Source organism: Aspergillus fischeri, genomic scaffold, assembly GCF_000149645.3.
Source record: "Aspergillus fischeri NRRL 181 1099437636261 genomic scaffold, whole genome shotgun sequence".
Classification (NCBI taxonomy): domain Eukaryota; kingdom Fungi; phylum Ascomycota; class Eurotiomycetes; order Eurotiales; family Aspergillaceae; genus Aspergillus; species Aspergillus fischeri.
In genome coordinates this window covers 785,881-806,689 of record NW_001509765.1, presented here as the reverse complement: position 1 = coordinate 806,689, position 20,809 = coordinate 785,881, and the positions used below count along the sequence as shown (strand labels likewise).

The following is a 20,809-nucleotide window of genomic DNA, read 5'->3' as shown; positions in this document are numbered from 1 at the left end:
AGATATGCATCTCATGCTGCCTAAAAGAGGGGAACACCAAGCTGCGCAACTAATCAAGTCACGCCACTGATTTCATAGCGGAAAGAAACCACTTCTCTTAGGGGAATATGTCAGGTGGGTATAACCTCAAGGAAACTAGAAAGGGAAGTGCATGGAAGAAAAGACCGTAACACCCTACCTATAGAGGTTTTATAATCCAGCTTGCTGAACAGCCTAAATACTAGAGTATCTAAGAGGTCTTTTTAAAAATAGATCCTGGAGATAATATGGTTAGACTATAACTCTAAGTTACTAACCTTAATGGAGTCTACTTTATTAAGGATCTTAGTATATAATTTATAATAGTGGAAAGCATAGTCAGCAGAAAATAATAGAAGTATAAAGAAAATAAAGTTAAAAAAGAGTAGGACTTCCTCTTTATATATCTTATAGAAAGCATGCACTAGAGGTTCCTATTTTTTCTTTCTCTAGTACCCCTTCATGAACTCCTAAGCATAGGTTAATACTAATATTAGAATATTATTAACTAGTTTAATAGTAAGGATAAAATACTATATATAGTTAGCCTTAAAAGCCTTCTGCTAAATATAGATAGCTAGATACAGACCTTATAGCATGCAGCTATAGCACTAGCTTAGAGATTTATATTATTATTATTACTACTGTCCTTCTACTAGGTAAGAGATTAGTAAGCTATTAACTTATGTACCTCTCTAGTTTAGGTAGATAAAAAGTAATAGAGTAGTATTAATATAGTAAGCTATAGTCTGCTGACTACTCTAGTTAGGAAACTAGCTATAGTATTCCTTAAAGTCCTAACACTAGAGCTATATTAGAAGGATGGTTAAATTATTTAGAGAGAGTCTATCTCTAGACATCTTAATATCTAGAAGACTAATTTTAGTCTTTAAATCTGATATAATGTACTTTGAGGTTGATTAGTATATAGACTATATTAGGTTTGAAAATCCAAACCTCCTTTAAGGTATTAGATATATTCTTTAGGACATAGAAGCCTCTTAGCTAAGTAAGAGCTATTTTAAAGTCCTAGTAGAAATTCTCTATAGTCTCTATTATAGGCTTTTCCTTAATTTAACCTATTATATTTAGAGTTGCATAACCGAACCGCAAAAATCGAACCCAACCCTCACCGAACTCGCAGCGGTGCGGGTTCGGGGGTAAGCCTAGGGAATCGCTTCGGGTTCGGTTTCTATACCCCGGAACCGTTTCGGGTTCGGTTAAAACCGTACGGTTATTTCTTGCTTACTAATACCTAATTCCTAGGATTTAGCTAATAACTTTTATATTACTAGATAGCCTAGATTCAGGGCTATCTGGTGATATAAATATCGATTCAAAATACCTAGTGGTTGCTAAGATATTAAGGAATGATCACTTTTGTCATGAGTTGGTATGAAAGTGGTGCGGATATATATATATAAGGGCACCAAGGTCTGATAACCACCATGGTTTAGATATATTTTTAACCACCACCCATTCAGACCTATAGATATTGAATTGATATTTTACATATAGCTTAGTATGATGATAATTACTATATATTTCATATAAAAATTATAATTTTATATAAGCATGCTTGATAGGCTGAGAGAATAGGCCTAAGGTAGGAGAAATTGAATTCTGAAAACCATTGAAATTTTGGTTATTGCCTAGGCATACCGCTGGCCCAGATAGGTTAGTAGGGGCCTAGCTATACCTAGCTAGGCATAGTGGCGGGTTTTTGCGGTGAAACCGCAACCAAATCGCACCGGGTCCGGGGGGGTTGCGAGTTCTAAAATTTGAACCCGAAACCGCAGCGGTTCGGGGCCAACTAGGCTGGAACCCGCCCGAACCCGCACCAAATGCAACTCTAATTATATTCCTTACATAAAATTCTAAAAACCCTTTATAGATTTTAATATCTAGGGGAGAGCAGGCAGCGGGGTGTAGCTTAAGGAATCTAAGAGGATAAGATATAAGCCTCTATAGATTTAAAAGACTTACTAGTTAAAAATCTTCATACTCTACTCATATCTTTTAGCTGTTCATGGAAGAATGGCTTATTTAATCTCTTTATTATTATATTTATTAAGGTTAATTATATATATAAAAGTTACTACTAGCTTCTGTAGCATAGTATCTAATTAGTTTAAGTTAGGGATGAAGGTGTAGGAGTAAGATAGACTTATTATAGTTTAAAATAAGTTCTCTCCCTTATATGGGTACTACTATGTGCTTTTATTAAAATATAGCTTCTTAGTGTGACGGCCCGTCACCATCTCTCGTAACCGTCCTTCGTCACCTCGCTTACCTCTGAGCTTTCTGCCTCAGCTGACCGCTTGCCACTTCTGGATGTTTGACCTGTTTGCACTATCGCTCCGCGATATCTTTCTACTCTGTGTACATACTTTTTCTTCCTCTTCTCTAGACTTAGTATTTCTTCCGAATGCTACCATATCTGTTGATTTTGCCTGAGCGAACGTGATACTTAGTAGTTAAGTATAAAATATTTAGGTACCTAAATATTCACCTAACGGCTGCTGGAATATGGGCGGCAAAGCAGCAAGGGAACAGATACTAGGGTGGGTGAGCACTAACATATACAGGCTGTTGTATGTTTTTGTTTTTGTTTTATATTTCTTGACCTTTGATTAGATCTTGACCTTTGATGGCCTTGACGGAGGTGATGAACCATTCTGCCTGCGGGCCCGACCATGTCTCCTACGTTTATTGAAAAAGGGTACTGATTGAAGGGTTGATTGTTCACTGCAAAAGCATCTCAAACCTCTAAGCACTGCAGCAATTGTAGAAGCCAGCTTGCACCAATATTTCAAGACAAACGACGGCATGAACAATCTTTTCCTGCAGGATGCATCTCCCCTAGTCCTGCACCTCCTGCTTCCGGGAAGATCCCCACCCGTTTTACAGATCTATCATCTATCCCACGAGATAATGTCGCACAATCCCTGAATCCTTCTTCTTCAATCGTCCGTCCGATCTTTCATTGTTCAAGCAATCTGCAGCAAAACTGTATTTTACTAAGCGCACACGCGACACTTTTAAGCGCGTTCCATCACCTCTCTGGTTATCAGCTTCAGGATCACCAGACTTCTCCTCGTCATTGGGCCCTTTCTATGGCTGATTCTGCGATTTCTGATACAGACTATTGATACCCGACCTCCTTGATTTCCAAATATACCTTGCAAAGTCGGTGTGGCCTGATGTTGTTCACAAACTCGCCTTCGAGGCCAATCGGGTTGAAAGACATCTTCCGCGGTCGAGGCAGCCGACGAGGCAATGGTCAACGCAGAGCCGTTTGATGGCGATTGAGAGCCACATCTGGATTCCATGAATCGAGTCGCCGATCACAATGTTGTATGCGCTGAAGTATCCCAAGCCTGGTGGACCGTAGCTGGAGTGGATGGATCATGACCAAGTTGTGCACTTTCCTTCCTGGTGACTTGATGACGATTCCTTTCCTGCCATCAATCTGTCGCTGAGGACTAACTTCATCCTCCGCTGGCACATGGCAATCCTTTTCCTTTCCTCTTTTTCTCTTCGTCTTTTTATTCACCCTGATCGTCTGCGTGGGATTCTCACCTCTTCGCCAATGTGTCTTTGCCCCGTCTTTTGTGTCGTGCCGTGCTGCACCTTGAAGTTTCTCCATCATTTCGCTTCTCATATTTGTACGGCATGTGATGAACCTCGACAACCTCTACTGTTCTGGGTGTTCCTGGTTTCTTTCAGGTTTGCATCCTGCCCACTGAGCCTCTGGGAAGTCTTACAAATCTGCAGTCAGACACTCTTCAAATTCAGATTCTCTTTGTTTCAAGCATCACGGTGGTCCATCCTTTCCTCTCTTATATGCTGTTTGCTAATCTCCGTCTTGATACAGGCTCGCATCTGTCAACCCGTCCTTTCCACGAATTCCCATCGGTGATCCATAGAGCAGGTCGTTCCCACATCCTGCACACGTCCATACTCCGTCAATCTTTTCGGTTGAGATCGTCGGATGGAATGACTACAGCTCTCCAACATGATCGTGGTCGAGTATGATGGGGGCGGGAGATCCTGTCCGAATGCATCCGCCATACGGTTGAAGCTTGCGGGTGAGTAAAATGGATGTCATATTCAGGACCTTGATCGAATGGCTAACAGTTACCCCTCAAGGTCGATTATGCGCTCAAATAGTTGGATATGTGTCTCTTGGCGGAAGAAAATCTCCCCTCTCATCTCGGTATCCCAGGGATCCTCTTTGTAACATTCCCATTGTTCCCTGAATAACTCCAATTGCATCTCGTTGATTGTGCTGTCGGTATAGTCCACTGTGGTTAGGTGCCACAATTCCTCGGCTTTTGCACGAAATGCAGTAGCTGTCAAGCTCGACAGAATATCTCTATCCGGGAGATCAATGTCATACATGGTAACATGGTATGTCCGAAACCCGTCTGCCTTTGTTTGTTGCCACTGGTAAGTCTGGTCCAAGACGCCCAGCTTGCGTACATATTGCGGCCGGTCAAAGCCAGACTGGGATTTCGGATCCCAGGCTAATCGTAGCAGAAGTTCGATCACATGAGGTGGACGGATGATGGATCGCAGATCGTCTATAAACATACCCGTGCAGTCATCTTCGAGCGCTTCGTGAAAATTTAGTTGCAATCGGGAGGGATGTCTTAAGCCCCCTACGTGCGAAACGTATAGATCGAGAGGAGAAAAGCCGTGCGGCGTAGCAGACTCCGGTGTCACCTCGATCCAGTCGGCAACAGTTCCCGAGTGGTCGAATATCTGGCTCACCAGGAAGTACCATACAAAATCCAGAACCTCAAAGATGTCCAGCTTCTCCTCGAGGGAACGTTCTGGGTTGTTGGACCATCGATCGTAGACTTTCCTTTCCCACCGGTTGAACTCTCTCTCCGTTTTGTGCTTGGAGACCCGGATCACCCAGGTCAACTCCACGGCGACCCAATGGGCCGTGAGAGCACGGTAAAATCGCTGGTAGGCCCGCTGCTTCTCTTGCGGCGGAAGTTGGGCAAAAGAACTGCAAATACCTTTAGTAAATGGGCCGGCGGTTTCATCTTCTCCGGCGATTTCTGGAGAGCAGTTCCATGATGTCTCCCAATCCGCCAGATACGACGAGCGGACGGACTCTTTGCAATAGAGATCAAACAATACCTTCATTGCATGCCACCTGGTGACGATCTCCGCCACGACCAGTGGCGACGCGAGGAGGTCTGTCGACGATTCATGAAACGACTTGACCATATCCGTGTCCGGTCGGCGGGACATTGGGAGCCGCGGTTGTGTAGCGTAGATTTCTGTGCATTCCGCATGGAATTGCGTCAGTTGGGAGAGCTGGAGGTCGTGTTTGTGATACTCTGAGCGTTGCTATGAAGAGTCAATCGTTTATTAGAGACCTGTGTTTAAGAGACTTGAGCCTACAATAATCGACTTCATTATCGTGTGCCGATGACCTGGACGATCTAGGATACGATACAGCTGACGACAGGAACGCCCCAAACGGAGCGCATCGTCGATGTTATCCAACAAGCGGAAGATTTGGAGGGTAACCTCCGCCGGAAGACTCTGGAGGCTCATACTTTCCTGGTTGTTGATCGATGGGATATCAAGGCAGCCGGAGCGATCAGAGCAACACGAAATTGCTGCAGTCTAGCGATAAGATGATAAGGTGCGAGGCGGTAAGCCGATAAGCAGAGATCACGTGATGCGAGCAGACTCGTCGATTAACGTGTCTGCGCCATTGGAGATGCCTCCTGGTAGTTGGGAGCCTCTTGAACGAGAGACTACGTGTCGGAAGGAAATCAAGCGCGAAAGAAGATGGAAAATTCATGCCACGCTGTGACTCGATTCACTAGAATCGGTCATGCACTCATCACAGCAACAATCCCTCAGTTATTGAGATGCCTGACGAAAATCGGCAGCTCATGGCAATGGTTGATACTACACGCTCTATATTTTATATTGCTGTCAATCCAGCACATACGACCATAGGGAGTGGAAAACAGGGCTTCCCGTCCGCTCAGCCGTACTTAAGCCAGTATTATCAACGCGACTAGAAGTTATATGCGCCCCTGAAGGCCTGCTGCTTAACGGGCGAGAGACACTAAACCGCAGGGTGAGTGCGGGTGAGTGAGGATGAGTAAAGGTAAGCTGAGCAAGGCTATCCAGCGGCATAGGTAAGCATGGGTGATCAGTGGGTGAGTAATCCTGTGGTGACTGGACTCCCTGTAAATTCTAGGTATATATACTAGAAGCCATATCCCTCTAGGAAGGACATGATTATCCTAACATGGGACCCATTAATATTCGTATTGGCAGATCTACATAATATTTAAGGCTATTCTTGCTGTTAGCCTGTAGCTACACATTTAAGAATCAAGATTATGCATAGGTACATACGGTAACTGTTTCTATGCGCAGTGATGTAAAGGCCAGTATATAATTTACTATGGTGGAAATGGATAACATGTTAATGGTTAAACTTGCAGGTAGTAGTAAGAATTGTATAGGGTGAATTTATCACAGGGTGTGATTGATTATGCCTCTGGCATTCTACATTATGTTTATGCTTACGATGGTACGATTGTGAGAAGTAGGAGAATGATTGATACCCAAGACTGAATGCTATTTATGCTTGATAAAAGTTACCCCACGTTGTGTGTGCATCTGGCTCTGTCTGTCCTGGCTCAGAGCTTCCATCCCACATTGTCTGCGTACATGGCTCTGTCTGTCCTGGCTGAGAATTGCCATCCCACATTGTCTGTGTACCTGGCTCTGTCTGTCCTGGCTGAGAATTGCCATCCCACATTGTCTGTGTACCTGGCTCTGTCTGTCCTGGCTGAGAATTGCCATCCCACATTGTCTGTGTACCTGGCTCTGTCTGTCCTGGCTGAGAATTGCCATCCCACATTGTCTGTGTACCTGGCGCTGTCTGTCCTGGTTGAGAATTGCCATCCCACATTGTCTGCCCCCCTGTCTGCCCCTGGCAGTTGAGGTATACGGCTAGTTGATGTTAGCTAAAGGCAGTCAAAACGCAAAAGGAGGAGGTACCATTAGCAAAAAGTGCATATGAATCCGCATTGTTTAGCGCATTGTTAGCACTCAACGCCGTAGCAGCGCTGTATCCATAGCCCAGATCCTCCGTGCCAGGCGGGTACACACCAGGGGCATGGGTGAACTCATGGATGATGGTGGTGGCCTGGTCCTGGCCGTGGCAGTCATTTGTCACCTCTTGGAGGGTGTAGAAGAGCTCGCAGTTGACGACCTCGTTGGTCGAGGGGAGGGTGTAGGCGAGGACGTTGGAGTCGCAGTAGCCGTAGGGGTCGGAGCAGTAGTAGGTGGTTGAGCCACCCCCGTTCAATGAGGCCTCGCTGGCGACGGCTTTGAGGCGCGCGGCGACGGCGCTGCGGATGTTGCCGGAGGTTGACTTAAAGTATTCAGCGAAGAGCGCGGAGGAGCCCGAGGAGGCGGCATTGGCGGCTTTACCGGCGATTGAGGCGGCGTTACGGAGGGCTGTGTTAAGGACTGCAGCGCGGTCGCCAGTGCAGGACGAGGTGATCTTTGTGCGGCGATCGAGGGGCTTGATACTCGCGGGCACGGCGACAGCCTTCACAGCATCGACCTCGAGTTCGAGCTCGTTCGAGGAATAAGGGATGTAGCCAGCGATCTTATTATTCATAGCGATGGGGACGAAGCCCTGGGTTCGGACTGTGACGGGACCGCCTTGGGTGAGATTGGCGGTGCTGGCGATGTCAAACTCATCCTCGTAGGTGGCGCCGGGTGCGAGGGTGGTCAGGGCCTCGTTGGAGAGGCCATCGCTGCGGAGCCGCTGCTTGATCCCGGTGAACTCAACCTCGGTGGCTTGAACTCAGGTTAGCGATGTTTCCTCGGCGACAGGGAGATTTTACGGGAAGGGAGAGAGATACCATTGCGGTAGAGGGAAACCTTCTTAACAGGGCTAGGATCGTTGAAGAAGTTGAGGTGAACAAAGGTGATTTTCTCACTGCCGCTGTTCTTGACCACGGCCTTGATCCGGGTGTTGTTGACCTGGCTTAGGGTGATATCAAGAGCTGGGGCTCTGGCAGGAAGAGCCAGAGCGCCATGGACAACGGCCAGAATGGCAGAAGCGAGAGCAGTGATTTTCATGATGCTCTTGCGCTTGCTCTTGTGATGCTGATGCTGATGCTGATGCTGATACTGTCAGACACGCTGGGTCACCCTCATATTTATAGACATCCACGAACAAAACCTGGCCATTGAACACGGAGAACGACCAAACAGGAGGTTACATCGTGTCCCGTTTGCAAGGCTTGACTCGAGAGGTAAGACCTCGGTTGTTTGAAGACATCTCCATAGCGTTTTACCCACCAACATAATCACTCCACAAGGCTTATTGAAGCATCGCTACTAGCCAGATGAATGCCGAAGGGGAAGGCTTGGGTTGGGCCCGCCGGCCGTTGTATTCAAGTAGTTCAGTGCGAGAGTCCAGTCAATTCCTACCATCGTCCCCACCAGCCAAGATACCCGTATATTACTGAGGATATGTTGACCTTGTCTGCAGACATATGTTGGAGTTGGAAACGCCAAGAGGGTTGTATATGATGAAGAGGTCGACCTGCGGCGTCCGGATGCCTGATGGAGGAATCTGCGTCTAGTCCGGTCTGCAGGGTTATTTTGCTTATTATTCAGGTCGTATTGCTATGGTGTAGACATAAATCACCTACGACGAGGTTCGTTAATCCTGCGCGGGGTCTATCGGCCGCCCCGTATCTAGTTTCAGACCCTGAATTTAGTGAAACCGAGTGGAGTCGTTTACCAAAGAGTTGTAAGAGAAGTGATACAAGTACTCCGCAGTGAGTCAACAAAAAGAACGACTCATCGAGTAAATCGCCGATCATCACTCCTTATCAATCTCCTCAATATACGGCTGATACTTGAAGACCTGAAGAGAATGCAACCCAAGACTTCCTGTCTCACCGTCCCATTCTTTTATAATAGCTCGGCAATTTACACCGTGGGTCTAATTGGCGGTTCTGATATCCCTCATGCAAAACTTGCTGTTTCATTATTCATAAGGAAACAGGTATGTGGAGAATCAACATGGCTTCTTGACCAAGACCATCATCACCTCACTGAATTCACCAGCATGGCACAGTGCGCTGTTATTTAGGCACGTACTACAAATCCAGATTATGACAATTGGCTAGAGGCACGGTGACTGATTTGCTTCCCTCTTCTATCGTTTTTAGCCCGATATGAATGATAACTGTTAGTTACTACCTTCCAGGCAGAGCGGATCCAGGGCTCTACTATTCAGATATGTCCGATATAATCCACTGGTATATGAGTATCTTCACTCTGGGGTGAATAAGTGTACGTAAGGGCCTGAAAACTCCCCTGATTCTAGCGGAACCTACCTTATCTGCAGTGAATGATACTCTTAGGCTTGGCTTGAATAAGTAGTGAGTGGATAATTCCGTGAGAGGGGAAGTACTGTGTGGATAGGGCTGACGCTCAGGTCTAGAATTCACTGCATTGACCGTGGCCATAGTTATGGTTCGGATTCAAATGGAGCATGTAGAGTGCTGTTGGGCCAGTATGTTATATATGGTATATGCACTGAACCTTGTATCTCTTTATAGCAGACACACCGAGTGACTACAGATGGTCTAGAAGATAGCGTTTGGAAAAGATCGGAATCCGGAAGAGGAGAGAGGCCTAGTGATAGTACGACCTGTGATAGTAACTTCCCACCATACCATAGAAACGCCGACGATACCTCGTCTCTTCAAGGAAACTTAACCTTCAAATCCTCCTGTACCACTGAGTCACTGCTACAGCAAGCCTCAGTATCACTCGACGGGATTCCTAGGAAGATGCAAGACCTGTATGGACCTCTCTCCTCGTTCTTGCCCGGCTCTCCACTGATTTGGTCATTGGCAAATCTGTCTGCAGGGAGGAATTTGAAGCAACCGAAACAGTAAAAAGTGTTTGGCGTATCTAGAGGTAAATGAGCCCAAGAATCAGTATCTTATGTCTCTCACTTTCGCTGAGCATTGTTGCTTGAGAGCCACATTCTATCTGGCCACAATTCCAGGTCAGGTAGGACGAGTTCCCGGCAACAAAAGCTTTTTCGGGTTTTCAACGCTGGGGGTGGAACGAAGGTCCTTATTTGCGTTCTTGAAGGCCACTCGGAGGCAAGGTCGAGGCAAGGTGCAGCTCCGGGCGGTAGATCAAGAAAGGTAAGGGATTGCGAGGATGCCATGATAGCAGTAGCTTCGATGTTCAGGTAGATTCTGAAGAAACGGGTCTGAGAAAAGTGTCTCACACCTTAGCATCTGGACGGACGGCTGGCATGGTAAGAGTTAAGAAGACAGAGAGGTTGTCCAAAAGTACTAATTTCTAGGACAACGTGCTTCACATTGATGGCCACTTATAGATTGAAGAGCCCTCCTGGGCGAGCACACTGCACAGTGAATGAGCTCCCCTGATTGATACAGTAATGATATCTTGTCTTTACTTTTTGGATCTCCTCTGAAATGGGTGGGCTATAAGTGGGGCGAGTCATAGTTGCTGCTCCTGCGTGAGATAATCTCTCAACATCCTAATCTAGCACATACGACCACAGGGTGTGGAAAACAGGGCTTCCCGTCCGCTCAGCCGTACTTAAGCCAGTATTATCAACGCGGCCAGAAGTTATATGCGCCCTTGAAGGCCTGCTGCTTTACGGGTGAGAGACGCTAAACCACAGGGTGAGTGCGGGTGAGTGAAGGTGAGCTGAGCGATGCTATCCAACAGCATGGGTGAGCGTGGGTGATCAGTGGGTGACAGAGTGATTCTGTGGTGACTGGACTCCCTGTAGCCCATTATTAGTACCTCCATGGCCAGCTTAAATATGAGGGCCCCCTCTCTGCTCAACCATTGTCTCCTTTCCTATCTACAAGCGGTTTTTTGTGATTTATTTTCTTTCAGTTTTTCCTTCTATCCTTCCACAGCATGTCACGTGACATATTTTCAAATGATTTTGATCTGAGGAGAAAAGTGGAGGAGCTCCGCAAGTTTGCTGACTTGCGAGGATTCACAATAGAGTACCAGGAAGAACAAAAAAGCAAACCAAACGAAATCAGCCATAAGAAAAGGGCTCCGGCTACCGATGACAGATATGGCCGTTCAGTGGAGTTTTGGAAATTGTACGAATAAACACTCATTTATTACCTCAACTTTGTGCCTAGTTGCTGACGGCATATAGATGGATGCTTTCTCAAAATGAACCAGGTGATCGATATTTCACGAAGGAGGAACCTGATCCCCCCGTTCAAATCTTGAAGCTGTTTTCGGAGGCGTTTATTACTTTGCGCAAAGGAGACTTGCCCACTCAGTATACTGTCTGTCTTAACCTCTCTTGCTTTATCGCTGAATGGCAGAAAAAGACCTGCAGAAAGCTGCCAGATACAGTGAAGGATGATCTTTACAATGTGAGTTACCCTAGGCGAGTATGCTACGCCTATACTGCTAATTCCTTACATAGAATGTCCGGAACGAACTTACTCCGAAGTATGGACTTGCTACCAAACATCGAGAGAAGTTCCCGGTGACTAGAAGGGATCTCGATCTACTTCTTCGACATTTATTTGAAGACGATGACCATGATTACATACATGAGCGTGCCAGATTTCAAGATGCATTCTCGCTCTCTTTGTTCTCCGGTTCTGGTGCGAGAGCGGGTGCGATTGTTGAATCAAGTTCTTACAGAGGTACCAACGAGTGTCTCTACTATAAAGTTTGTCCCATCGCTCTACTTATCTGATAGTCCCATGCTAATTACTATATAGCATCTTTCCTTCAATCTACAATGGGATTCAAAAAATATGGAAGTCAAGTACTGGGTCACCATAGATCCAGAGTTCCTCAAAGGCCATCGCTACGATGATGAGGCTGTCATGTAAGATTTGTCTTCTCTATCCTTAACGCTACACAGCTGATTGCGGCGATATAGTCCCAGAAACTGGATACCAGAGCAAGATATACTTGGAAGAAATTTCGTATTCTATGTTATGGCTGCAGGTATCGCAGACAAGGCATTCAGGGGCATCCACACAGCCGACGAGTTATTGGATAAAAGACCACCGAAAGGGAGAGAGTCATGGACCCTTGAATGGGAAGCGCACGTACAAAACCTACCAGTGCTTCGCATGGTGACTGCTGATGGACCACACCCCACCCGTGCGTTGACATTTTCATCAATACGGCACCATTTTACGTCGCTTGCCCAACGGGCCTGTTTCCGAGACCGGTTGAGAATCCACGGGATTAGAGGGGGCGTTGCAAATGCAATTGACCGTGAGTCATTTCCTCTATTATACCAACTTGCAGCAAACACTAACAGGCTCGTAGCAAAGGCGTCTCAAGCGGCGAGAAGCCAAGCACTGGATCACCAGAACCCAGACACCTTCCTCAAGTATCAATCCAAATTTAAGCGTGTTGACGTCCAGGCCAGCTTCTGGAACCTAAAGCCAGACTATGAATGTCTGGAAATGGAAGAAAGTATGGCTCATCATCGCGACACTAATGTTCCGCAACGTCTTGACGCTGCTGCCACTGCGCAGGTTGAGAATGATGATGAAATGAAAGAGATCTACCACAGGATCGATGAGATTACTCAACAAATCGGAGGAAAGCCTGCTGAGCACGAAGAATTAGCACTTGAGAGGGAAAAGCTCTACACAAAAGCAGCTAAGAAGCGCCGAGCCAAGAAGGTGGAGTTCATTGACAACTGGTGGAGATCTTCTTATGATGAATATATTGCAGGGAATGAGTTTGGTGAGCACGATCCAACGTGCTTCTTTACCATCTGCCGCAAGTATATGCCTGAGAGAGCTCGTTTACGCGACAACCTCTTCACCAAAGCCTCGATTGGTAGTGAGATTGGAAGACAATGTCTACAGGATATGGTGAATATCTGCATCTCCGACGAGAGAGTGGCATATTATCCTTGTGAATTGCCAATTGAGGGGAGATGTCCAGTATGCTCCAGAGAAATGTCTAGGTTCGTTCAGACACCCTATCTCTGTTTCTGTAGCTAATTTTCGACAGTATTGATTTATCAAACCGGTCGAAGCACATTCTACAGTGCAGAAGGAAGTCCTTGAATGCCGCACCGTACCAGCAGCTCTATACGAACGGCAAGAGAGCTCATCGACGAGCGAAGAGATCTTTTCTTGAATGGTGCTACTTATGCGCCAAATGGTTCGATACAGAGGATGCTTGGACTGAGCACTGCCGATTCCATTTGGACCATCTACAACCTCGGTGTGGACTATTGAGATTCCGCTTTACATTGGTTGCGCCTGGATTCTGTCCTTTCTGCTTGGGTGACCACACTAAATCCCCCGTGGAACGATTCAAACAATGGCGGGAGAAGTCCACCCTCATCAACCACATTGATAATAAACATTTGGCTGGCAAAGGAAAGGATGAGGTTATTCAATGCCCTCATCCCTGCTGTGAGAGCAAATCATACAATGGTATCCTGCTGTTACAACGACATTTTTTTGACGCCCATTCTATTGAAGAACCTCGTCGAAACTGTGTATCTCGGAAGAGGAAGTGGGTTTGCGGTCTTGACGATTCCGAGATGCCAACTAAGAGACCGGCATTGAATGGAATCAGCGAAGAGCCTGTCGAGTCAAAGAGTCCCCCCTTATCTTAGCCTGTCACGGTGGGCATGAGAGCGCGATTAGCAGTCACACTTAAACACATATTACCTCTTGTGGCCAATAGAGCCCTGACTACATTGTTCCAAGAGCAAACTCATCCAAGTAGCTATAACTCTACTTGATTACTGCGGTGACGTACAAATGTAGTTTGCTAAAGCGTATTACATATCAAGTGGCTAGGACGTCCGACATAAATGAACCATGTTTGGAGGCCAGGATTGATCCATGACCGATGGCAGGTAAAGTTGGGTGTATTCTGACAATCTGTGCTCTTATTAAGAGCAAAATAGCTTCGTTGGAAATTGTCACACGATGAACTGTCGAAATAGCTGATCCTTGTCAGAGAACTAGGTTTCGAATTCGCGTGTTATAGTACAGAAATATCCAACTGCCCCTGACCTTGCAGTGATCGGAAGAGCTTAAAGCTGCGGGATACGTATGCATTGGAGATATTTCGCGCAAAGCTGATGTTATCGAAGGTGGTGAAGCCTATTTCCCCTTGGCAGTTGCTTTTGGTCCAAGCTCTAAGTCCTAGTGGGCCATAATAATCCTGAAAATGTGTAAGTGCAAAGCACAGAGCTGGACAGCCACATGACTTACTGGATAAGAGTCTCTTCGTTGATCTCGAGAAGCCATCGCCGGAACGCAAGCTACAACAGTTGCGAACTTGCGATCAATGTCGGTAGCTTCATCTTCGGTTCTAGAAAAGCAAACTGACAACTGTTGAGTACACTTTTTCTTTATGGCAGTGCACAATGCAAGTACTTACATGTGGTGATACAGAGGGAGAACCCGGATTAATGGACCTTTGTGCACGCTGCTTCTGGCGCGGCCACATGCTAGTTGGTAGCTACTGGTAGCTATTGGTCCAGGAAGGCGGGCCCTTATATTTAGCACCGACCCTACCATAAGGATAACTTTCCATGAGTGCTAGATAGCATGGCGTTGTCTGAATCGCTGCTACGTCCGCTGTCCACAATCGGCGCGGCAGTACTTAGTAAAACAGAGGTATATAAAGGACATCCGTCGTTTGATTGCACCAGTTGTTTGCCAATTCGCAATGCTACGAAATACTTTGAAGCTACTCCCCTTAGCATTATCCGCGGCTGCCTTGATATGTTTGGCCGTGGTCTTTGAGGGATGTAGATCTACTTCATCACCCCGAGATCTATTTTTCCTAGAGGTAAGGAGTTGCCCAATGCATAAAGCTAATTACTGACGGATTGAAACCTTCAGATAGATTGGACAAGCTTGTTGCATCAGAGAATCGTCCGGTCCTTCAGTCTGTCCGACCAAGCATCCAATCTCTCAGACTCCGCCCACGACGCATTAACCCACGCCAGCAGCAGTCTATCAGACCTGCGGAGCAATATCTGGTCAACCCTACCTGACTATTATGCAGTGGGACTCTGGGGATATTGTAGCGGCGAGAAGGGTGCATCTAAGTATTCAAGTTGCTCCACGCCCACGTTGTCATTCTCATTTGACTTGGTGGCAATATTGGAGTCTAACGCACCAGGTGCGGTTTCGCTACTGCCGGAGGCGAGCAAGGCTGTGCTTCCTGGACTCTCGAAATCTTCCAGATTGGCCGTCGCAGCATATATCATTGGAATGGCCGCAACCACCCTGACTGTCGTGGCGGAGCTCTTTACAATCATGTTCAAGTGGGGGACAGTTCCGACGCTCATATGCTCCCTTGTAAGCTAATTACCTAGGCGATGAAAAGGCAGAAGACTAACCTGCTGGCGGGTTGCCTCGATATCCACTGTCACTGCATCAATTACTGTGACGATCCTGTACAGCTTGATATCTGGAGGGATCCAAACCTTTCTAGGTGACATTGGGGTCCATTCTCACCTCGGGCCGCATATGCTGGCCGCAACGTGGCTAGGGAGCGCTTTTTCTTTGGGGGCTTCTCTTCTTTCTGTATTGGGCGCCTGCTGCCTGTGCTTTTGACAGGCGATATTGTGCATGCGAACTACCTGTGTCTTCCGATTCTTGGATTATGTAGGGGCAGGATACTGTAGTACCGAAGAGAGGAAGAGATGGTGATCACATGAACTTGATCACCTAGTCCTCTAGGGAAGGTCTTTGGTCTGGTAGGAGAGAGTTTTGATAGTATTAGCAACAGATCCCTCTAACCATGCTTATTATCTCTGCCTATCGGGGCCGTGATTTTCAACCTCCCAGCCAGTGATTTTAGGGTTATTCTTTGTAAGATCTGGATCATAGCGTCCGAGCGTGGCTCGATAGTATTACTCCCTTACTTTTTCCTGTACAGCCGTAGACTTATTGTTCGACATTACATGCCTGTAAACCTTCGAATGGTTATATCTTACTGTCGGAAAAAGAAATTCCTCACCCAGATTGAACGCAAATGACGGTTAGGTCCAACCTAGTGGTAATAGTTTTGAGACCAGGAGGCCAACCCGTAATGACATCACAACGAAGTGGACTTATGATGAAAGAGGCGCATTGTGCTAGTCTTTCTATGCTGTCGTAACTCACAAGGCCTATAGAATGAACATGATAGCTCAGGCATGGCCAATTTTGAGGACGAATAGCCATTTCCCACTCTAGGCATTTCTTAATTGAACAACACACTGGTCCAATTATTGTGCGCTTCAAAGCCATGGAATAAAGACCATGAATGAGCCAATACATAAGGTCGATCCTGCAGAATTCAAATGCCCGCCCTCTCGCGACCAGCGGCGCATTCCGCCGTTATCTAAGAGGTAACTCTGTCACAAACTGACACATTTATGGAACTAAGCTCGGATGCATTAGATGTATCATAAAACAGAAACACAGGTGAGATGGGAGGTGAGACTCACTGGATCTGCCACATGGATTATGATGGATCCTGTTCTGATAGACATGCTACTCTTAGCATTGCAGTTCCTGAGAGCTGGAGCCAGTAGTTCCAACATCTCATCAGTATGAACACATTGTGGCGTGGAAGCCTGTAAGCCACATCAGGGTATCATCCTGACAGTGAAATTAGTACCTACCATGTTTTGCAGGTAGATTGCAGTTCGTTGCAGTGTTGCTACGTTGCTGCATCCTTCTGGGTACATATGTTGGAAGCCGTGTCCCTCTAGGAAGGACATGATCGTCTTGAGGTGGGACCCGTTGATATTTGCATCTGCAGGTTTGCATAATATCTGAGGCTATTCTTGCTATCAGCCTGTGGCTGCACATTTAAGGTCGTGCATAGGTACATACTGTTTCTGTGCGCAGTGATGTTGTGAAGGCCAGTATATAATTTACTATGGTCGAAATGGACAACATGTTGATGGTTAAACTTGCAGGTATGGTTCAGAATCAAGGACCTCTAGGGTGTCCTAAGCCTCTGCTATACATCTATATATCATGTTTTTTCATTATAATATAAAATAGCCTTTGATTGCCCCGCAACGGATTCGAGACAGCCGTAAAGAGCCACGCCAGATTTGGCGCGACTTGTTGAGTGGGACTCGTCACGGTCCTTGTGTTGAACTTAAAAAAATCAGATACCACTACCGCAGATCCCTACCACTGCAGAACATACAGAAACAGAAGTAGTTTAAACTAAGATACATTCTAGTCCTAGGATGGGAAATATTGTCTATAGTATGTGGAGCATCGCAGTGACGCGGGAAGGACAAGCTCAGGATGGAAGCTGATATCCTACCTTTTGCTACCATATGTGCTATATACTCTTTCTTTGAAGACGAACATACTATGTTTCGTGCGAAATAGTCTTGATTTCCATCTTGAAAGAAGCCCAATGTCATACATAGACTATATAGCTTTGTGGAATAGTGGCGAGAGTGCACAGAAGAACGAGAGAACACACTCCCCTTTCATCAGAGTCGTGCCTGAACAATTGCAACTCTATGAAGAACCAAAAATGGCATATCGACATTGCTAGTTGAGTCCACATGATTGCATAGTCACTGATAGAATGGACCTTAAATACAGCGCTCATTATATCAAGGCGAGCTGAAATCGTAGGCGAGCAGGAAATCTTCGGGAATTGGGCTGTTGCCATTCAATACCTGGATAGTTGAATGCCCATTGTGGACCCCGGAAAGCTCTTTCGTCTCGCATGACGCTCTCTCCAATGGTTTGTGCAACGAGGGAAGCTCATCCTGTCCGTCATCCTCTCCCAAAACCGCCTTGATGCGAGCCACCACCTGGTCCATGTCTGTGCCTTGCATTGGGCCTTCATGGGCCAAGATGCTGCGTACGCTGCCGCTCAGAAGCTGGAAAACTTCAATAGCGTCTGGATACTGACTTGCTATCCCCTCCAAGAAAGCAATGAGATAACTATCACTCATACGAGTGTCATTTCTGTAGAGAGTTTAGTCTCCAGACGATGAAAGCAAGTAACCATACATACAAGTGCGATTCCAGTTGTTTGCTACCAACGAGAAGCACTCCAAAAGATAGCTTCGATGCTGCTAAGAGCCAACGTTTTGCACGTCGATTCTCCTTAAGGTATTGGCGCCGACGGTTGCACCGCACCTCACTCTTCACATCATCCCAATCTGCGTAGATACGTCTCATCGTGCTTTCGGTCACTGAAAAAATTCTGTTCTGAGCAGGAGCGTGTGTTTGTCCTGCGTTCTGTAATTTGGGAGAATTCTCCGAATGTATGGACTCAGTAAATCCCATGTAACGCATAAGCCTTATCAGACGGAACCGGACTCTCTGGGCCATCGCCAACAGCTCCAGATCGCAAACATCCGTTGAAGGGCACGGATCGTAGTCGACAACAGTGCCCACTGTCCCATAAAAGAGAAATCCGTGCTTTTGCCAAAAAGGTAAATATATTTGGAGAAATGCGGGAGAACAATGATGGATGAGTTCCGACTGATGAGGGATCAGGCTCTGAACCTGTCCTGGCGGCCGCAAGCAAGGTCGTTTCGCTCTCACAACCATCTCTAAGTGGTGGTTAACAAGCCCTTCCAGGTGACCTGCTGAGGGTTTCTGCATAATTAAAGTTCAATTGCTGTTGTCTTTGAACGTGTAGGCAAAGGAATATGGGATCGGAATCTCATCTTCCCCCACTAGAACAGGAGAGAGTTCGATCATTTATTACAGCACAGGGAATGTGCATTTTGCCCACACATCTTAATTCGGGTCGACATGATTGAAAGCTTTCCTAGTCCACAGAATTCTGCGTTTGTGAATGCCGCGCCGATTTTGGAGTGCGCCAGATTTCAAGATTGAAATAGCTGAGTAGAACTTCATCCAATCAGTGCTTTCGTGTTGCGAGAAGCAAAGGAAATTGGACAAGGCGAAAGATTCTGCATGGACACTCTCTTGCAGACAATTCGGTCATACATAATTCAGATCGGGGTACAGTTATCAGGGGCGATAATTTGACCGTTGGTGTAAAGCATTGCGAAAATGATCTTGTCTCAGGATCCCAGCTACATCCAATGGCTCCCAACTGAAATTCTGATTATCATAGTCAGAGAACTTTCATTAGTCGACTGTGTCGATTCTCTCTCACTCGTCAACCAAAGACTTCGCATGATTTGCAGCCCATATCTTTTCCAGAAGCTGAAAATCCCATTCTCCCTCGCTGGCCTAGAGCGCTTGCGTCACATCTCCTCGTCACACCTAGCAGCACATGTGAGGACTCTCCGCTACGAACCCACGGAGCTTATTGAGCCGCGTTAGTCGTCTGCAAGCTATTTTCATTCTCTAACTGACGTACCCAGTCGTTCAGCATCACGACTACTTCCGCAATTGTGTCTATACTCCTTCCGAGTACGCTCGTGATCGAAGAGATGCTTACTGGAACTCTTATGGCACCCGTATCTCCTACACGACGATACAAAACTACTTTAGTCGCCTAGCGGACGAGCAACAACGAATACTCGAAAGGGGAAGAGACTTAGTCACCTTTCAGACGTGTTTGCCACGTCTAGTCAACTTAAAATCTGTCCAACTACATTTCGTTGAAGGGATAAAGGAGCCGTTCCGTTGGTTTGCTGGCCGTGTTTTTGTGGACTGGAAGGATTCCTTTCCGGACCGTTTCAAGTCCGTCCTTCGCGCAATGATCCGAGCTAAGGACAACGGCGTCGCAATCCGTACCTTCCAAATCTCAGGATTCTATTCAAGGTTGTTGGTATCTAACTCTGAGCTTCCCAGTTTAGCTTCGGACGCTTTGAGCAGCGTTGAAGACCTGCAGCTTATCGACAGCCCGAGCATGCTGGAATTCATGTCCTACGTACATTTACCCTCTTTGCAGAGATTCGCTCTGGAAAGCTGTTGGCTCTGGATACCAGAACTTGAACAATTCATCTTCGCTCATGCAGGGACCCTTCGGGTTTTGCATTTACAGGACACATGGATTCAGTCCGAGACGATTCATGATTGGGGTATATCATTAAGCTTGGGGAACACCAAAACCATAGTCGAGGGGTTATCCAAGGTCCGCGCTGGAAAGGTCTTAAGCCAACTCACTATTAATCAGGAAGCAGTGAATCGGTACGAATATCAGGAGATCTTTGACAGTGTATTTACTAAATAGAAATTGGACCAAATGCTTGACGGTGGTGTTGGCCCCGACGAGCTCTCGGTTACTCAATCAAAGTACCCCACTGATTTCTTACGATCAGGTACAGCTCATTGAATAGCGTTACAGGCCGGTCCGTGAGTATGACAGTAGAGTATCCAGCGTCCGTTTTCATACTTTGAGATCTCCAGGTGGCTTTTGCCTTTCTCGTTGAGCCTTTTGGTAGGCGAGCCAATCTCAAGTAGCGGTGTTGCCGTGAAGGTTAATCTATTGGGAATAGTATCAATAGTTCCTAGTTTCGTCTTCATTTGTTGGCGTGGCAGACGTCCCAAAACCATGATAACGTGCAGTGTGCAAAGTGGGGCAATTCACTGTCCTATATTTGCTGTTCTTGTATGTACAATGTTGGTAGTAAACTGGCATAGTAATGATAACCAATCAACCCAAAGATACCATTAAACTTTGGACCAATACGTCCGCGCCCTTTAAGGCCATGGTTAGAGTATATCTGCACGCCATTTTTGAAGCGGCAAGGTCGCTCCCCGTAAAACTATTCTCCGTA

General features: G+C 46.4%; 5 protein-coding genes across 5 annotated transcripts, besides 2 other annotated features; 2 read left to right on the top strand and 3 right to left on the bottom strand.

Annotated features, from left to right (window-relative positions):
- Window positions 1–4,158: 4,158 nt before the first annotated feature.
- On the bottom strand, window positions 4,159–5,286 carry NFIA_031130 (uncharacterized protein; the record flags this gene model as incomplete). The annotated part of the gene is made up of 1 exon (XM_001262576.1): window positions 4,159–5,286. The coding sequence occupies one exon, from the start codon at window positions 5,284–5,286 to the stop codon at window positions 4,159–4,161; it is 1,128 nt and encodes a 375-aa protein (XP_001262577.1).
- A 1,360-nt stretch (window positions 5,287–6,646) lies between these two features.
- Window positions 6,647–8,163, bottom strand: NFIA_031120 (putative metalloproteinase; the record flags this gene model as incomplete). The annotated part of the gene is made up of 3 exons (XM_001262575.1): window positions 6,647–7,020; window positions 7,069–7,878; window positions 7,944–8,163. The coding sequence occupies 3 exons, from the start codon at window positions 8,161–8,163 to the stop codon at window positions 6,647–6,649; spliced, it is 1,404 nt and encodes a 467-aa protein (XP_001262576.1).
- Window positions 6,686–6,985: a microsatellite.
- Window positions 8,164–8,186: 23 nt separating the features above from the next.
- Window positions 8,187–8,213: a microsatellite.
- A 2,800-nt stretch (window positions 8,214–11,013) lies between these two features.
- Window positions 11,014–13,726, top strand: NFIA_031110 (uncharacterized protein; the record flags this gene model as incomplete). Its single annotated transcript, XM_001262574.1, has 7 exons — window positions 11,014–11,207; window positions 11,267–11,492; window positions 11,546–11,797; window positions 11,850–11,959; window positions 12,014–12,357; window positions 12,412–13,063; window positions 13,111–13,726. The coding sequence occupies 7 exons, from the start codon at window positions 11,014–11,016 to the stop codon at window positions 13,724–13,726; spliced, it is 2,394 nt and encodes a 797-aa protein (XP_001262575.1).
- Window positions 13,727–14,793: 1,067 nt separating this feature from the next.
- NFIA_031100 (SUR7/PalI family protein) lies at window positions 14,794–15,571 on the top strand (the record flags this gene model as incomplete). The annotated part of the gene is made up of 3 exons (XM_001262573.1): window positions 14,794–14,923; window positions 14,974–15,431; window positions 15,467–15,571. 3 exons carry the CDS (start codon window positions 14,794–14,796, stop codon window positions 15,569–15,571), a joined length of 693 nt encoding a protein of 230 aa, XP_001262574.1.
- Window positions 15,572–17,707: 2,136 nt separating this feature from the next.
- On the bottom strand, window positions 17,708–18,284 carry NFIA_031090 (uncharacterized protein; the record flags this gene model as incomplete). The annotated part of the gene is made up of 2 exons (XM_001262572.1): window positions 17,708–18,068; window positions 18,118–18,284. The coding sequence occupies 2 exons, from the start codon at window positions 18,282–18,284 to the stop codon at window positions 17,708–17,710; spliced, it is 528 nt and encodes a 175-aa protein (XP_001262573.1).
- Between the last annotated feature and the right edge of the window lie 2,525 nt (window positions 18,285–20,809).